General features: G+C 42.8%; 1 protein-coding gene and 1 long non-coding RNA gene across 4 annotated transcripts in view; one reads left to right on the forward strand and one right to left on the reverse strand.

Moving 5' to 3' along the window:
* The window catches only part of LOC144680453 (XK-related protein 6-like), a 916,065-nt gene that overhangs the window by 704,035 nt on the left and 194,294 nt on the right, over window positions 1–17,736 (reverse strand). Inside the window, exon 3 of one of the 3 annotated variants that reach the window (XM_078541418.1) lies at window positions 3,648–3,673. The exons of the other annotated variants lie outside the window; for them this stretch is intronic. Within the exon in view, the coding sequence (XP_078397544.1) occupies window positions 3,648–3,673 (26 nt within the window). The remainder of the gene's footprint in view (window positions 1–3,647; window positions 3,674–17,736) is intronic. 3 annotated transcript variants of the gene reach the window in all.
* Window positions 11,212–17,079, forward strand: LOC144680456 (uncharacterized). The gene is made up of 3 exons (XR_013576561.1): window positions 11,212–11,322; window positions 13,524–13,543; window positions 16,876–17,079. It is a non-coding gene; the product is annotated as an uncharacterized LOC144680456 (long non-coding RNA).

The raw sequence follows: 17,736 nt of genomic DNA on the forward strand, positions 1-17,736 counted from the left end.
TGTGCTTGAGTAGTTTGGCTAGAATTCCATCCTTGCTGGGTCTCTTTCTGCTTGCTAAATAATTTATCAAGTTCAAGTGATGAGGGTTTCTCATTTAACTCAATCATGACAGGATGTTGCAGGAGAGCATCAAATGCAGTCCATCTAACGGTAGTGGTTAACCAAGACTGCGTGCCATATCACTAATTTCAAACTGGATACAGGAGCAAGTGTAACAGTCTTGTCTGACAAACAACTGTGGCTAATAAACCAATGGCCAAGAACAACTGAAACCCAGTTATATGGTCCAGGAGGGCTCAAACTACCAGTCATAGGAATGTTGCAAGCAACACTCCATAACAAGAACAAACAGATACTGGAAGTACTATATGTTATTCACAATCAGGAATTTTCTCTTCTGAGCCAAAACGCCTGTGTAGACCTCAACTTCATCAATCCAGCGGAGGACATCAATCAATGGACAGTCATTGGTGATACCAAATCTGAGCCTCTCAAACTTTCCAAATGCGCTGAAGATCTGGGTTGAGACATCAGCACTGATTTTTCACAGATTCTTCACAGAGGCCATTAGTTCATCCCTTTTCCATGAAGATGTCCAGGGAACAAACGGTAAACTTTTTCTCACCGAAGTGGTAAAGAACCAATTGGACCAATGAGTACTTGAATGCGACCACAATCCTTCACCACTTTGTAAGTTTGCCAAGAAGATGGAAGACGAAACTCGAGCAATATAATACACTGGTACAACCCACATTCATCCAACAGTGGTGACCCCTTTGTAAGGGGTCCACGCCTATCCATCCACCAAAAGCGGTAGTCAAGGGTGCAAGCAGTCAAACAAGCCCAGAAGTAGAGACAAAGCCGAACCAGGCAATGTCCACTTCTTCCACATTGATAAACACTAACCTTACTGCTACATCAGGGGTACTGGAATTTGAGGGAAAGCAAGATGTTGATCAAGTGCCTTCCTCACCGCTTCCTGTTCTGTCTAATCAATTATTCCCATAGGCAGCAGTCCAGGGTTACCCAAGAGCTCACGAACAAGAGGCTACAAGGAGTCATCACTCTAGAAGTAAAGAAAGACAGACAAAACCGTCAAAAAGAACCAGTGTTGACTCAACAGACAAGGATAGGGCACATATCAAATGTAAATAATGGGATAAGCCTACAAAATACAATCATGAGAGAGAAACAACAGACTGGGAGAGGTATGACAGCAAGGAGAGGGAAAGGAGGATCAAGTCTAGATACAGACAGGAGAACTATCTATTATACATTTGGATGAACCAGGTGTGGAGTGTCAAACTGACAATGCACCAGATACTGCAAATCTTACCGAAGACCAACCAAGTCAAAATGAAGAAATCCAAGGGAGAATACCGATCTTCCAAGTCTGACAAGAACTTGATCAGAGAGAGTCATGAAACCTCCAGACCACTTGAATCTATGAAGTCAGAGACTTGGGGGGAGATTGGTTAGTATGTAAATATAAATGTAAAATATATTTGGACAAAGACTTGGTGGGGTTGTAGCATTAGAGCGTTCAGGGTTGAAAGGGTTGATGTGTGGGACTGGAGAAACAGTACCGCTCATATGATGGTATAAGAAAGAGACACATGGTCAAGAGTCAAGAGATCAGAAAGCTCAAATCTTGGACAGAGTAACACTAGTCTTGTATATCTGTATATATGGTTAGTTATGTTCACCCAATAACCCAGTTATGACATATCTATGTCTCTGCAATCGTTCCTTAGCCAGTCACAGCCAACATGGCCTCAGAGGTGAGATTTTACAACAAGATCCATTCCACAGGCCAAGCGTAATGCAAAATTCATCACATTATACAAAAGAAAGGTGACAAAAGAGGGGGCACCTTTTGAATGTGTTTCCCATGGTGGAGTGGGACTTTTGGTGAAATCCAGATTTTCCAGGTGGTAAGATTGGCTCAAATTACAATGTTGGGGGTTTGGGGGTGGGGAGGTGATGGTGGGTTTGTGAATTGTAGATGAGTCATCCAACCTCCCCTGCCATTCTCCTGCTAGCTGTGGGGGTTGGATTGGGGGTGATCTCGGGTGATTCTGGGACTTAGTGAAGCCACGTGGAACTGGATCAGTTCTGTTCTAGGTCATCAAAAAAAACCCAGAAAAGCTTCTGGGAAAGGGTAAACAATCAGAGTTTCTTGTCATATTACAATTTTTTTACAATCTCCAGCCCTAGTAGTGCTCAGCAGATCCAAAGTGGACATAATCTTCTCCATACTGCGGCCACAAGGAAAGTATAGGGAACAGCATATACCTCTTTACCTTACTTTCATAACTCTCACTAAAGCGTTCAATACTGTCAGCAGGGCAAGACTCTACAAGGTTTTGGGGGAAATTAGCTTCCCACCAAAGCTCTTCAGTCTCATAACTTGTATTACTGTGTATGGAAACGATTAATTGGGAGCTACAGACTTCCCCGAAGGACTCACAGTTATTCAGCAGCTCAGGGTGGGCAGCTCCTGAGACATGCACACCTTCCCAGAGAGAACATTTATTACACATAACAGGCATTCTGATTAAAGTCAAAAACAGAAATAGCTGGTAAAACTCAGCAGGTCTGACAGCATCTGTGGAGAGGAACACAGTTAACGTTTCAAGTCCATATGACTCTTCATCAGAACTAAGGAAAAATAGAAATGAGGTGAAATATAAGCTGGTTGAGGGGGGTGGGACAGGTAGAGCTGGATAGGGGGCCAGTGATAGGTGGAGGCAAAGAAGAGATTGCCAAAGATGTCATAGACAAAAGGGCAAAGGGGTGTTGACGGTGGTGATATTATCTAAGGAATGTGCTAATAGTAACATTAAGGGTAGAAAGCAGGACAAGCAAGTGACAGATAGCCCTAGTGGGGGTGGGGGGAAGGGATCGAAATGGGCTAAAAGGTGGAGATAAAACGATAGATCAAAATAAATTTTAAAATAGGTGGGAAAAGAAAAATGTATTTTTAAAAATAATGTGATTGGAAAAAGGGGGATCAGAAAGGGGGTGGGGATGGAGGAGAGAGTTCATGATCTGAAGTTGTTGAACTCAATGTTAAGTCCGGAAGGCTGTAAAGTGCCTAGTCGGAAGATGAGGTGCTGTTCCTCCAGTTTGCGTTGAGCTTCACTGGAACATTGCAGCAGGCCAAGGATGGACATGTGGGCATGAGAGCAGGGTGGTGTGTTGAAATGGCAAGCGACAGGAAGGTCTGGGTCATGCTTGCGGACAGACCGAAGGTGTTCTGCAAAGCGGTCACCCAGTCTGCGTTTGGTCTCTCCAATGTAGAGGAGACCACATTGGGAGCAACGAATGCAGTAGACTAAATTGAGGGAAGTGCAAGTGAAATGCTGCTTCACTTGAAAGGAGTGTTTGGGCCTCTGTTGGATGGGGATTGTTTGGGCCTCTGTTCGAGGAAGAAGCAGAGAGCCCTCAGACCATCCTGGTGGGGGGTGGAGGTGTAGACGGATTGGACGTCCACGGTGAAGAGGAGGCGGTTGGGGCCAGGGAACTGGAAATTGTTGATATGATGTCGGGCGTCAGAGGAATCACGGATGTAGGTGGGAAGAGACTGGACAAGGGGAGAGAGAATGGAGTCAAGATAGCAAGAAATTAGTTCCGTGGGGCAGGACCCTGTTCCACCACTACTCTCCTCCATCTGGCTGAACTTGTTCTCTCACTGAACAATTTCTCCTTAAACTCACCTCACTTCCTCCAAATAAAAGGTGTGGCTATGGGTACCCGCATGGGCCCCAGTTATGCCTGTCTCTTTATGGGGTATGTGGAACATTCCTTGCTCCAGTCCTACTCAGGCCCCCTCCACAACTCTTTCTCCGGTACATCGATAATTACTTCGGTGCTGCTTCATGCTCTCGTCTGGACCTGGAAAAATTTATTAATTTTGCTTCCAATTTCCACCCCTCCATCATTTTCACATGGTCCATCATTGACACTTCCCTTCCCTTCCTTGACCTCTCTGTCTCAATTCTGGTGATAGACTGTCCACCAATATTCATTACAAGCCTACCGACTCCCACAGCTACCTCAACTACAGCTCCTCACACCCTGTTTCCTGTAAGGACTCCATCCCATTCTCTCAGTTCCTCTGCCTCCGTCGCATCTGATGCCACTTCCCAAAACAGTTCCTCTGACATGTCTTCCTTCTTCCTTAACCGAGGTTTTCCACCCATGGTGGTTGACAGGGCCCTCAACCGTGTCTGGCCCATCTCCCGCGCATCCACCCTCACACCTTCCTCTCCCTCCCAGAACCATGATAGGGTGCCCCTTGTCCTCACTTATCAGCCCACCAGCCTCCACGTTCAAAGGATCATCCTCCACCATTTCCAGCATGATGCGACCACCAAACACATCTTCCCTTCATCCCCCCTGGCGGCATTCCACAGGGATCGTTCCCTCTGGGACACCCTGGTCCATTCCTCCATCACCCTCTACACCTCAACCCCCTCCCATGGCACCTTCCCATGCAACTGCAGAAGGTGCAACACCTGCCCCTTTACTTCCCCCTTCCTCACCGTCCAAGGGCCCAAACACTCCTTTCAGATGAAGCAGCATTTCACTTGCACTTCCCTCAATTTAGTCTACTGCATTCGTTGCTCCCAATGCGGTTTCCTCTACATTGGAGAGACCAAATGCAGACTGGGTGACCGCTTTGCAGAACACCTTCGGTCTGTCCACAAGCATGACCCAGACCTCCCTGTCGCTTGCCATTTCAACACACCACCCTGCTCTCATGCCCACATGTCCATCCTTGGCTTGCTGCAATGTTCCAGTGAAGCTCAACGCAAACTGGAGGAACAGCACCTCATCTTCGGATTAGGCACTTTACAGCCTTCCGGACTGAATATTGAGTTCAACAACTTCAGATCATGTACTCTCTCCTCCATCCCCACCCCCATTCCGATCCCCCTTTTTCCAATCATTTATAATTTTTAAAAATACATTTTTCTTTTCCCACCTATTTTTAAATTTATTTCTATCTATCGTTTTATCTCCACCTTTTAGCCCATTTCGATCCCTTCCCCCCACCCCCACTAGGGCTTTCTGCCACTTGCTTGTCCTGCTTTCCACCTTTAATGTCACCTTTAGCACATTCCTTAGATAATATCACCACCGTCAACACCCCTTTGTTCTTTCGTCTACGACATCTTTGGCAATCTCTTCTTTGCATGCACCTATCATGTCCCTCTATCCAGCTCTACCTGTCCCACCCCCCTCAACCAGCTTATATTTCACCTCATTTGTATTTTTCCTTAGTTCTGTTGAAGAGTCATATGGACTTGAAACGTTAACTGTGTTCCTCTCCACAGATGCTGTCAGACCTGCCGAGTTTTACCAGCTATTTCTGTTTTTGTTTCAGATTTCCAGCATCCGCAGTATTTTGCTTTTATCTTTTTGCTTTTGTTCTGATTAAAGTGTTAGTCTTGGGGGTTCCAAATTTGAAGATTCCCACTCTGCCGTCAGAAGTAGAGAGAAGCAGGACTTCAGGCACCACAGTATGCTGGGGTCTTTCTCGTTCCAAATCATAGAATGGAGCCATTTAAATTGTTGGGGGGATGGGGTGGGGGGTGGCAGCCTATCCCTGTACAGGCACAACAGAGGCACCTCCACCAACTGCTTTGTGGAAAATCAGCTGAGCACCACTAGGACTGAAGATAGTAAAAAAGACATCATGTTTTTCCAAAGGAAAAGGGGAGCCACTGATTGTTTACAGGGCTTCCCTAATTCCCAGAATCACCTGAGATCATCCCCAGTCCAGTCCCCGTAGCTATCAAGAGAATGGCAGAAGTGGTTAGATGGCTCACCTGCAATTCACAAACCCTCCCCCTCACATCCCCACACCACCGCACCCACCCCCCCAACCCTTAACATTGCAATTTGAGCCAGTTTTGCCAACTGGAAAATCTGGGTTTCACCAAAAACTCCCACTCCACTACAGAAAACACACTCAAAATGTGCCCCCTGTAGCCTAGGGAATTTGGTCCCACAGTATTTTGCACACCTAGACCATTATCTATTATCCTGGTGGTGGTGACTCTTACTGCGTTGCCACACTCTAGACAGTGATACATCTCCCCTATCTCATCACTGGGCATTATTCAAGTCTGATTCCAGATTAAGGGAACTATTCACTGCCTAATTCATCAATGACACCATCACAGCTGAGCCTCGCCCTACTTGGCTTCCGCACAAATATTTTCCATCTGGAGTCATAACGAAAAGTACAGGTAAGGACGATCAGTCAGCTGACCCTCCCACAGAGGACTAAAGGGAAATCTTGGAGGGACCCTGGGCTGTTCAGCAGGACAGAGAAGATCCCATGGCTTTATAGGAAGTAGCACAGGTCTTTAAAAGCAGAAGTGCACATAGAAAAAGCAGTAACAAGGGCCAACATATTTTATATATGGGGCATTGAATACAGAAAGGGCGAGTTAATGGCAAGTTGGACAAACATTGGTTAGAACAAGTTACAAGGAACAGTTTGGGGCACCTTATTACAGAATGCACATGAAAGCCATGGAAATTATGTTACACAGATTTACTAGGGTGATAACAGCAAGAAATAATAATTATGATAAAAGACTTATCATAAACAAAAACTAAGTCTATTCATGAGAGCAGAGAAGGTTAATAAGGAATCTAATAGAAGTGTTTCAAGTTTTGAAAGGGTGTGAGAACGTAACTAATGAAAGATTATTTCCACTGGTCTGTGTATTGAAATAATATAGCGTACATTTTGGATCAATATTAAAACCACAAAAGAAGAGGCAAGAAGATGTTTTTTCGTGCAGAGTTATTGGAATATGGAACACAAATGACTACTGAAGCTGAATCAAACACATTGGAGCTATCACAGGCGCAATGGGTTTAATTGCCTCCTTCTGTATTGAAATTCCTATAACGTCAGCAATTGAAGTAAAGTATTAATGGAGCTAATATCACTTTTCCCCTGCCACTGAAATGATATCTAACAGACTGAAGTGTCAGACAGCCCACAGTACTAACCTGCTCTTTGTAAAGTAGACATTAATGTGATAGTAATATAAGCCATGTTTTAATGAGGATTTTCATTTAATTCACATTTTGCTTATACTGAAACCCAATCCTGGACTCAGTAATGGAATCTGCATGGATAGATTGAAGGAACTACCCTGTTTATTGTCACACAACTGGATGTCAGCTGATTTCACTATCAAATGCACAGGAAAGGGTTTAGAAATCAGTCATCAAGATTTCTGTTTGTAGAGCCAATGTTGTTAAAAATTTCAGACCCAGTCTAGAAACAGAAAAAAACCATAATTCTATTATCATAAAGATTTCCTATATGCATGTTAAGTCCAGAAGGCTGCAAAGTGCCTAGTCGGAAGATGAGGTGCTGTTCCTCCAGTTTGCGTTGAGCTTCACTGGAACATTGCAGCAGGCCAAGGACGGACATGTGGGCAAGAGAGCAGGGTGGTGTGCTGAAATGGCAAGCGACAGGGAGGTCTGGGTAATGCTTGCGGACAGGCCGAAGGTGTTCCGCAAAGCGGTTACCCAGTCTGCTGCATTCGCTGCTCCCAATGCGGTTTGCTCTACATTGGAGAGACCAAACGCAGACTGGGTGACCGCTTTGCGGAACACCTTCGGTCTGTCCGCAAGCATGATAACACCACAACCTGCATCTTGCCCTCCAAGCCACATACCACCCTGATTTGGAAATATATCACCATTCTCTCACTATCACTAGGTCAAAATCCTGGAACTCCCTTTCTAACAGCACTGTGGGTATACCTATACCACATGGACTACAGCGGTTCAAGAAGGCCACTTCACCACCACCTTTTCAAATGTTGGTCTAGCCAGCGCGCCCACATCCTGTGAAAGAATAAAAAGACACCTCCCCTTTGGTGGATGTGGAGACCAACTCAAAAATTCAAAACTCAGAAAAGCTGCAGTGGGTGGAAGATACACTCCGCCAAACACATATCAGGTTTCCACTATGGTGAAACTCCAGGCTGTGGTGCAATGGAGGACTCTGAATAGATCTTCCAACCTGAGGAAAATTGAAGTGCTAAAGAAAAACTTGCAACCAAATTAGCTGGGGATTTCGAGACTGCAAGGTCCTGAGAAACCTTGGGTTATCACACGTATCTAGATTATTCTGCTTACCATGTACTGCACCAGGAACCTCAGCAATGAAAGTGCGTGCACGTAAGTCTGAACACTTGCATGTACAATTTATGATGCCACATAGCTGAAATTTGTCACACAATGTCACTCTCACCATTTACACCTCTGCAGCATGCTGAGCACTGCTAAGGATTTCAAAAAGGGCTATTTAAATTTAGACAGCAGGTTTCCTTCTAGCCACCAATTGCAGAGTGATTCATTCCCATTTGGAATTCAGCCTATTTGAAAACAGTTGTTTTTTTTAAAAAGCACAACCGTCTGTCTTATGCTGCAGCAAAGCAGCGCATCTTCCTCTATTGAGATGGGTGACCGAGTTACACCCTAAATGGTAGGGGCTGCCCATCTGAAATTCATACAGCCACCTGGAAAATGCCTTGGGGGGGTCAGGGGGCATCTGTGAGTCAGGTTGATGCCCTAAAAAGCCTTGCATGCCAGTCAGTTTTGTTATATATTTTATTCAACGGGGGAAGATTGGTTGTTTTACTACCCAGTGACTGTATTTTCACACAGGAGGTGACACTTAACAATCTGTAATCACACTCAGTGCTCACTTCAGAAGTAATTTGATAAGATGCTTAAGACGCTGTAAAAACCTATCCAACACCATGTTTCGCAGCCTCTGTTTGTTCCAGGTATTCTTTCACACATGTGAAGAGGTGTCATAACTGACTTGTCACTTGGATCTCACAGTCTCATATAAGCACAGATGCAACTCACCGCCTTCAGTGAGATGTCTACACAAGAAATATTATAAAGTATTGACACCAGGTCAGCGCTAAAAGGCCTCTCTCCTTTTCACACTGTGCAGCTTTTGTTCATATCAAATGCTGCTCTCAAGCTGCCATTGATATTATTATTAATTCCTCTGCCTGGCATGAACAGGGCAATTCCGGCCCAAATGGGGTCGGAAGACTTGCTGTCCTGTTAGGAATGGTGATGCGGTTGGCACCATTTAAAAAAGGACCAACTAACGGGCATCCAAAACCCGCCACCTGGGACAGTAAATAAAACCCTGATTGCCATTTTCATTAGGAGCTGAGGAAGTTAGACTAAGGGCAGGATTTTCCCGTCGGCGAGCGGGGGGGCGGGGCCTGCTCACCGATGCGTAAAATGACGCGCAGTGTTCTGCCCGATGTCACCGCGCCCCATTTAAATTTTCCGGTAAGCGGGGGTGAAGCAAAGTCAACTGTGCGGCCGCCGACCTGTCAATGGCCAATTGAGGCCATTAACAGAGTCATTTAGCTAATTAAAGGACCTGCCCGTCCAACCTTAAGGTTGGCAGGCCGGCCAGGAGCCCTGGCGGGAATGAGAAAAAGCATCAAACCTCATCCATCAGTGGGATGGGGTTTCACGTAGGTTTTAAAAAATGTTATTAAAGTTTTTGTAAAAATTATGGACATGTCCCAAATCATGTGACAGTGTCACATGAGGGGACATGTCAGGAATTTCTTTTTTTTCTATTTTTAATATTTGTCACAGAACAGCCGATCTCCCTAAGGCTGCACTTAGCCTCAGGGAGATGAGTGCGTTCTTTCGAGCGCATGCGTGAAAGAGGGCACTCTCGATTTAGGGATTCCACCCCCCCGCCCGCACAGGGAGTGCATAGTGCTTCCGTGCAGATGTCGCACTGGGCAGGCCTTAATGGGCCCGCCCACGTAAAATGGCGCTACACCCCCAATCGGGGGCGCTGATCAGAGACGCACCTGTGTGCACCCGCCATTCAACTTTGCCCCCGACAGGGGGAAAATCCTGCCCTAAATCTTAATAAATTACAGGTTAGACCTTTCTTCAGTTTGGACACCACACTCTAGGAAAGATGTCAAGAAGGCAAAGAGGAGATTTGCCAGAATGGTTCCAGGGGTGAGGGGCTTCTGTTAACTGGAGAGAATGGAGAAGCTGGATTGCTCTCCTTAGAGCAAGGAAGGTTAAAGGGAGGTTTAATAGAGGCAACTTTTTTGATAGAATAGTTAGAAAGAAACTGTTTCTATCCTGCAGGAGGGTTGGTATCCAGAGGATACAGATTCAAAATAACCGAGGGGAAGATGAGGAGAAATGAGTCAAGAATACGCTGACTGTGTGGCTGGTGGAAGTAGATTCAATAGTAGCTTCCAAAAGTTATTTGGATCTCTACTTAAAACATAAAAATGTGTGGATGGATGTAACTAATTGGATAGTTCTTTCAGAGAGCTGGTAGAGGCATGATGGGCTGATAGGCCTTCTTCTGTTGCTGTATAATTCAATGATTCCATGAACTGGTCAGATCCAGTGCAGTTTGGGTGGCGATCAGTTCCATGGGCAATGGAAGAGAAGAGGCCCAGCAATGCCAAGTATTGAATTACCTTTTTGGTCCTTGGAGGAACTGGAGTGCACTTCAGGTGGCCCACAAAAATAACCTGGGCCACTGTTTCCCTAGGACTCCACTCTCCATAGTCTGGAGTGCACCCCTTCGGCCACCCCAGTGCCCAACCCCATTACCATTACTTACCTGCCTGGCTTCAGTTCCAGCCTTTTTAATTCATAGCAAACCTGACAAACTGCAGAGAGATGCCTGTTTGGTAACTCTGCAGCTCTCTTGCAAAACGTCAATGACGCCCCGGCCTCAAAATCACAGGCCGCCTCTTCTCTGCTGGAACGAGCTACTGACCTCCAGGCTTCCCAAGTCAAACTCACAAACACGGAGTCAGAAAACCTACATTTTTAAATTTAATTTGTATGCTTTTGGGGCAGGGCCTACCTCAAAACAGAAGCATGGTTGAAAATGAAACTGAAAGGGAAGCAGAACTGGTCAATCTGGAAATGAAACTGAACTTCCCAGTCTCTCAGGAAATCAGGGACAGGCTGAAGGTGAGAAATCAAAACGGAAGCCTGTTGAAAGATATAAAATGACACAAATCAGTCCAAGCAGCAATAGCAGCTATTGAGTACACTGGAGCAGACATGCTGAAGAACACTCAAGAGGAGGAGGCTGGATCCAGAAGCTGAGAATAAACAAAGAGAATAAGTTGCTATTACTAGAAAATAACATTGGTAGATCTACGCCATCCAAACTGAGTTGAGCAGGTTCTGCAGACATGTGCCATTTGTGATGAAGACCTTGTCTGTGGATTTCGGGTTGGTTGTGTGCTGCTATTGGCTAGGAATCAGACTAGCTTCTAGAAGGAGAGCAACTAAAATTTCTCATGAGGAAGAAGAGTTTAAAGTTCTTTGTGACTCACTGTAGTCACTAAATTCTGAGTGGGCTGCTAAGCCAATTCATAAGATCTGTCTTAGTCGTATCTGCCATTTACTTTGCAATTTATATTTCTATTTGACTATAATTTCTGTGTTAATTCATGTTTAACACATGTTAATTCTGGATGTTAGAGTATAGGACAGATAGTATTTTGTGCTTGCCTTGTTGACTCTTGTATAGTAAAAACTCTTCTGTTTTAAATCCTGGAATATTATGGCTTCATTCTTTTAGTAAATAATTAGGGTTTCAAGTTTCATCTATTTTTTTTAAAAAGTTACTGTTGTCTACTGAGATTGTAACAAAATTGAGGGCTGTTTGCGGGATTTCAAATCCCCAGACAGATACACGTGTTGGGACATGCCAAGGTTAAGGCTAACAAGACTTCACAGTGAATTTTACTATGCTTATTGAAAAGCAGAATGGCTTTGTCATTGTCACGGCTTTCCTGGAGAGAGAAGATTTATCCCTGACTATTTTCCAACAATTAACCAAGGTTAGGTTAATAGCATTTGGAAAAAAGTTGAAGTTAGAGTTAAAAGCAGGGGTTAAAAAAGCAGACATAATTGAGGTAATAGCACAGCATCTGTGATTGGAAGAAGAAAATCCTGACCCAGGTGGAACACAGCTTGAGTTGGCTAAAGCAGCTTGAAACAGAAAAAAAAATGAAAATCTTGAACTTGAAGAAGAGAAACAAAGGGAAATGCAAAGGCTTGAACGCTAGAGGGGGAAGTTAGCAAAAGAGGAAAGAGATAAGAAAAGAGAGTCTCAATGAGAGAAATAAATCAGACAGTATGAATTGGCTAAAGAAAAGCTTAGTCCCACTCCAAAGTTTGATTTAACAAAGAATCTTCGCCTGGTGCCTAAATTCAATAAGGACAGAGTTGAGAGATATTTTATCTCATTTGAAAAAGTGGCTACAAAGCTAGGGTGGCCAAAGGACACATGGACTCTTATTTCACAGAGCCTTTTAGTGGGGAAAGCAATGGACGTTTATTCTGGTCTTTCAGAAGGACAATTTTCAAATTATGAGACAGTTAAAACTGCAATACTTAATGCTTATGAGTTTGTCCCTGAAACATATCAATTAAGATTTCAGACTTTGAAGAGACAAAATTGAACATTTATAGAATTTGCCAGGGAGAAAGAAACGTTGCTGGCAGATGGTTTTGATCAATGAAGTCAGAAGGGACTCTTGAGAATATGAGGAAGGTAATAATAATGGAAGAATTTTGAAACAATATCCCAATAGCCATCAGGGAGCCCCTGGAAGACCACAAGTTTTCTAAAATAAGGGAAGCGGCAGTTCTGGTAGATGGGTATGATATATCACATAGGCAGCTAGGGGGCAGTCGATCTCCATTTTTAAACCCACAGGGAAACTGGAGGAATCAAAGAGATTCTGGCTTTAGGGAGAAGGCAAAAGCTGTTCTAGTCAATAAAAACAATAGCAAAGATGATAAAAGTGATGTAAAGAATCCAATATGCTTTCATTGCCATAAGATGGGGCAGGTAAAAGCAAATTGTTGGAAGTTGAAATTTAAATCAGTGGCAGTAAGAAGGATACCTAAGGAGTCTTCAGAAAATGCTGTACCAGTAAAGAAAACAGATGATAAAACAGTAGTCACAGTACAATTGCAAAGTGCTTCCTCAGAACCTATTAGAGTGATGGACATGGCTCAGGATAGTCAAGGGATTTCTTCCCTGGGTACTGATGAGGTGAGTCAGGTTACTGGAGGTTATAGAAGTTTTGTCTCTAAGGGAGAAGTATGCCCTTATTCTTCCAATAAAACAAGTGAACAATTTAATATTTTGAGAGATCTTGGGGCAGTTCAGTGATTGATGATGGCTGATGATACAGTTTGTCTTCCAGGTGGTTTGATGAAAGAGAAAGTATTACTAAGAGATATTCTTGGGATTTATGAACCTGTTACCTTTAATAAAGTCCATTTACAAAGTGGCTTAGTAAATGGAGCTGTTACTGTGAAAATTGTTCCTAGTTTACCTATTGAAAGGTAATTCTACTTTTGCACTTCTAATTTTATACAAAATACTTATTTGGCAGGTTTGAAAGTATTAGCAACTCTGAAAGTTTCAAGAGAGCTGATTGAGGTGAGTCAAACTGAGATTATGAAGGAGGAACATCCTGGATTATTCCTAGATTGCATGGTAACAAGAGCCCAAGATCGTAAGGCTAGACAGGATGAAGTAGAATCAATTGAGAGGGAGGAGAATTCAGGTGTCCGACTGGATAGAACTTTTTTCAGGAATTTGAATGAGGATAAAGATCCTGAAAATAGCAAGGCTGAATTATTTAACCAAACTTCCTTGATCGAAGCCCAACAGGCAGACCCTGGTTCGTGGGGATTATCTCGGACAGCATATTCTGAGGAAGAATCAGAAAAGGTCCCCGTATGTTATTATCTCAGAAATTACATATTGATGAGGAAATGGAGACCTCCTCAGAGACCAGAAGATGAGGAGTGGGCAGTACTCCATCAAATTATTGTCCCTCCTAGTTACCACAGGAAAATTTTAAGAATTACCCATGAAATTCCAAAGGCAGATCATTTAGGAATAAGAAAGACTCAGGCTAAAACAATGAAACACTTTTCTTAACCAGGATTGCATGGAGATGTGGTTGAATTCTGCAAGACATGTCACACCTGCCAACTGGTTAGGAAGCACCAGTCGTTGATTAAACCAGCTCCATTGATCACAATACCTGCTTTCAATGAACCATTTAGTAGGGTTCTAATGGATTGTGTAGGACCCCTACCCAAAACCAAAAGGAGGTATCAATATCTTTTAATCATTATGGATTTGTCTACCCAATTCCCAGAGGCAATGCCCTTAAGAAAAATTACTGTAAGTGTTGTAATCAATGGGTTTATCAGTTTTTCACCAGCTATGGGTTATCCAGAGAAGTTCAGTCTGATCAGGAATCAAATCTTATGTCACAAGTATTCCAGAAGGCAATGTGTGGATTAAGAGTAAAGCAGATAATTACCTGCATACCATTAACAGGGGGCATTAGAAAGATGCCGTCAGACCTTAAAAGCAATGATTGGAGCTTTCTGCCTTGAATATCCCCAGGACAGGGAGAAGGGAATTTCATTTTTATTTTTTGGAATTAGAGATGCACCTAATGAGTCAACTGGTTTCAGTCCCTTTGCATTCATCTATGGACATGAAGTAAGGGAACCATTTAAATTCATTAAAGAGAAAATTATGACCCAGGAAGAAGAAATTACTCTCTTAGGCTACATGTCCAAGTTTTGAGAAAGTCTGAGAAAAGCATGTGCAGTAGTTTGGGAACATCTTAAGGTTCCCCAACAAATAATAAAAATCTGAGTGGATAAGACAGCTGAAACTTGAACTTTTAAACCTGGGGATAACGTACTGGTTTGCCAGTGTACCACTGAAGGATAGGTTTAGCGGGCCTTATGATGTTAAGAAGAGACTGAATGAGGTAAACTATGTAATTAGTACCCCAGACAGGAGGAATAATCAACGAGTGTGTCATATAAACATGATAAAACAATATTATGTCAGAGAGGCTAGTCAACCAGGGAGCATGCTCTAAGTAGTAAAGAAGGAAAATGGAGATACGAATACATTTGATGGTTCAAGCAATGAACCAGAGATTGAAAGTTCTCAGATCGAACCCCCAGCAATGAAATTAGTCAATGCAGATGTGTTAAAACATTTGGATAGCATATTACACCATCTTCCCGTTAAGTTTCAGGGTGACACAGCCAAGCTACTTAAAAAATATGAGTCATTGTGTATTGATAGACCAGGGCAAACATCTTTAGCTATGCATGACGTTGATGTGGGAAATGCGATACTGTTTAAGCAAAACCCTTAGCGACTCAATCTTAGAAAATTGGCTCAAGTAAAAGAGGAAATTAAATTTATGCTGGACATTGATATCATTGAACTAAATCAAAGTAGCTGGAATTCTCAATCATACTGGTATCAAAACCTGATGGATCACTTAGGTTCTGCATTGATTAGAGGAAAGTTAATGCTGAAACAAAAACTGACTCTTATCCAATTCCCCGACTTGAGGATTGCATTGATAGAGATGGAAATTCAGACTTTGTTAGCAAGATCGATTTGTTTAAAGGTTACTGACAAGTTCCACGACAGATCAAGCCAAAGAAATCTCTGCTTCCAAAACCCTAGAGGGGGTGCCAATGAACAGTTATGCCATTTGGGAGGAAGAATTCACCATCTACCTTTCAAAGGTTGACAATCAAAGTCATTACTGGATTATACAACTGTGTTGTGTAAATCAATGATCTGTTGGTTTACATCTGCATAACACTTGGGAAGAACATGTGGAACATCTAAGTGCACTATTTGATAGACTACAAAAAGCTGATATGATAATAAATTTGGCAAAAAGTGATTTTGCCAAGAGCAAGATGGGACATGTCATAGGGCAAGGTTGAGTGTTGCCCAGAGAAGCTAAAGTTAGAGCAATTTTGGACTTCCAGGTCCCTAAAACAAAACTGGAAATATTACAGTCACTTGGACTGTGTGGATTCTACAATGGGTCAGGGGGGGCGGTGGGTGGGCGGGTTTGGAAACGAGTTGTCACAAATTTCAGTGATGTTGCTCCATAAGTGACCTTGTTCAAAACAAATATAAAATTTAAGTGGACAAAGTCTTGTCACACTGCCTTTGAGAGGTTAAAGGCCAGAATAATTATCCAATCTGTTTTGGTTATTCCGAATTTCAATGAACCATTCAAAATAGCGATTGATGCCAGTGTAGGGGTGGTGTTGCTACAAGGGGATGATACTGGTATAGAGCGTCCAGTCAGCTACTTCTCAATAAAACATAAAACGTGTCAACAAAATACTCTTCAATTGAGAAGGAAATATTAAGTCTTGTCTTGGCTCTGCAATAATTTGAGGTATACATTTCAAATAATCAAGGAGAGATATTAATTTACATTGATCATAATCCACTGGTGTTTTTGGAAAAGTTCTGCATGAAGAATCTTGGACTGCTTTGCGGGAGTTTGATGCTGCAGCCCTTCAGCCTAAAATTTGAGCATGTTGCCAGGAAAAACAATGAAATTACTGATGCTCTGTCCAGAGTTTAAAGAAAGGGTGTAGGCGAGCTCTGAGCTATGACAATTCTATGATGTTTAGATCCTGCTAATCCTACTTATTACATTTACTTGCTTTTGCTTTGGTTGAGCCCTCATAACTTTGTAAATACGATAGATGTAATTGTGAAATCTAGAAAGGTTACATATACTGTGTGTCATAAGATAGTTGTTAAAATGTTAATGATGATAATGGACTTGTTGCATTTCAAAGCTATCATAAAGAAACCTTCACTGCAGTAAAGCTTTCCTTTACCCAGGGAATAAAAAGTGAATGGAATCAAAATGTTTTAATTTGATTTATATGTTTCTGAGGCAGACCCTATCTCAAAATGAAAGCTGAACTGAAAATGAAACTGAAATGGAAGCGGAAAAGGTAAATCCAGAAATAAAACAGAATTTCACAGACTCTAAGGAAAGCAGGAGAAAGATGAGGTTGGGAAATCGGAACTGAAACCTTGTTGAAAAGTGTAAAAGACACAGATCAGTCCAAGCAGCAGTAGCGGTTGTTGAGGCCACTGGAGCAGAATGGACAAGCTGAAGACTCAAGAAGCAGAGGCTAATCCAGAAGCCGAGAATAAGAAAAGAGAATAAGTTGCTGCAGCCTTTCTATTACTGGAAGATAACATTGGTGGGTCTATGCCATCCAGACCAAGTTGAGCAGGTTCTGCGGACGGGTGCAAATTTTGGTGAAGACCATGCCCATGGACCTCGGTTTGGTTATGCGCTGCTGGCGGCTGGGGACCAGACTAGCTCCTAGGAGGAAAGGATCTGAAATCCCTCCTGAGAAGACAGAGTTTGAAGGAGTTTGTGACTCACTGTGATCACTGAAATCTGAATGGACTGCTGAACCAATTCATAAGATCTGTCATAGTTATATCTGCCATTTAATTTGTAATTTATAGTTTCTTTTCAATCACAATTTCTCTGTAAATTCATATTTAACTCATGTTAATTCTGGATGTTAGAGTATAGGAGAGATAGTATTTAATGTTTGCCTTGTTGACTCTTGCACAGTGAAAATTCTTCTGTTTTAAACCGTGGAATATTGTGGCTTCATTTTCTTGGTAAATAACCAGGATTTCAAATTTTGTCTACTTTGAAAAAAAGTTACTGTTCTCTACCGAGATCGTAACAATTGAGGTAGACCACAGTGACACGAGTATCCAGCCTGAGCCAG

Source organism: Cetorhinus maximus, chromosome 5 (genome assembly GCF_964194155.1).
Source record: "Cetorhinus maximus chromosome 5, sCetMax3.hap1.1, whole genome shotgun sequence".
NCBI lineage: Eukaryota > Metazoa > Chordata > Chondrichthyes > Lamniformes > Cetorhinidae > Cetorhinus > Cetorhinus maximus.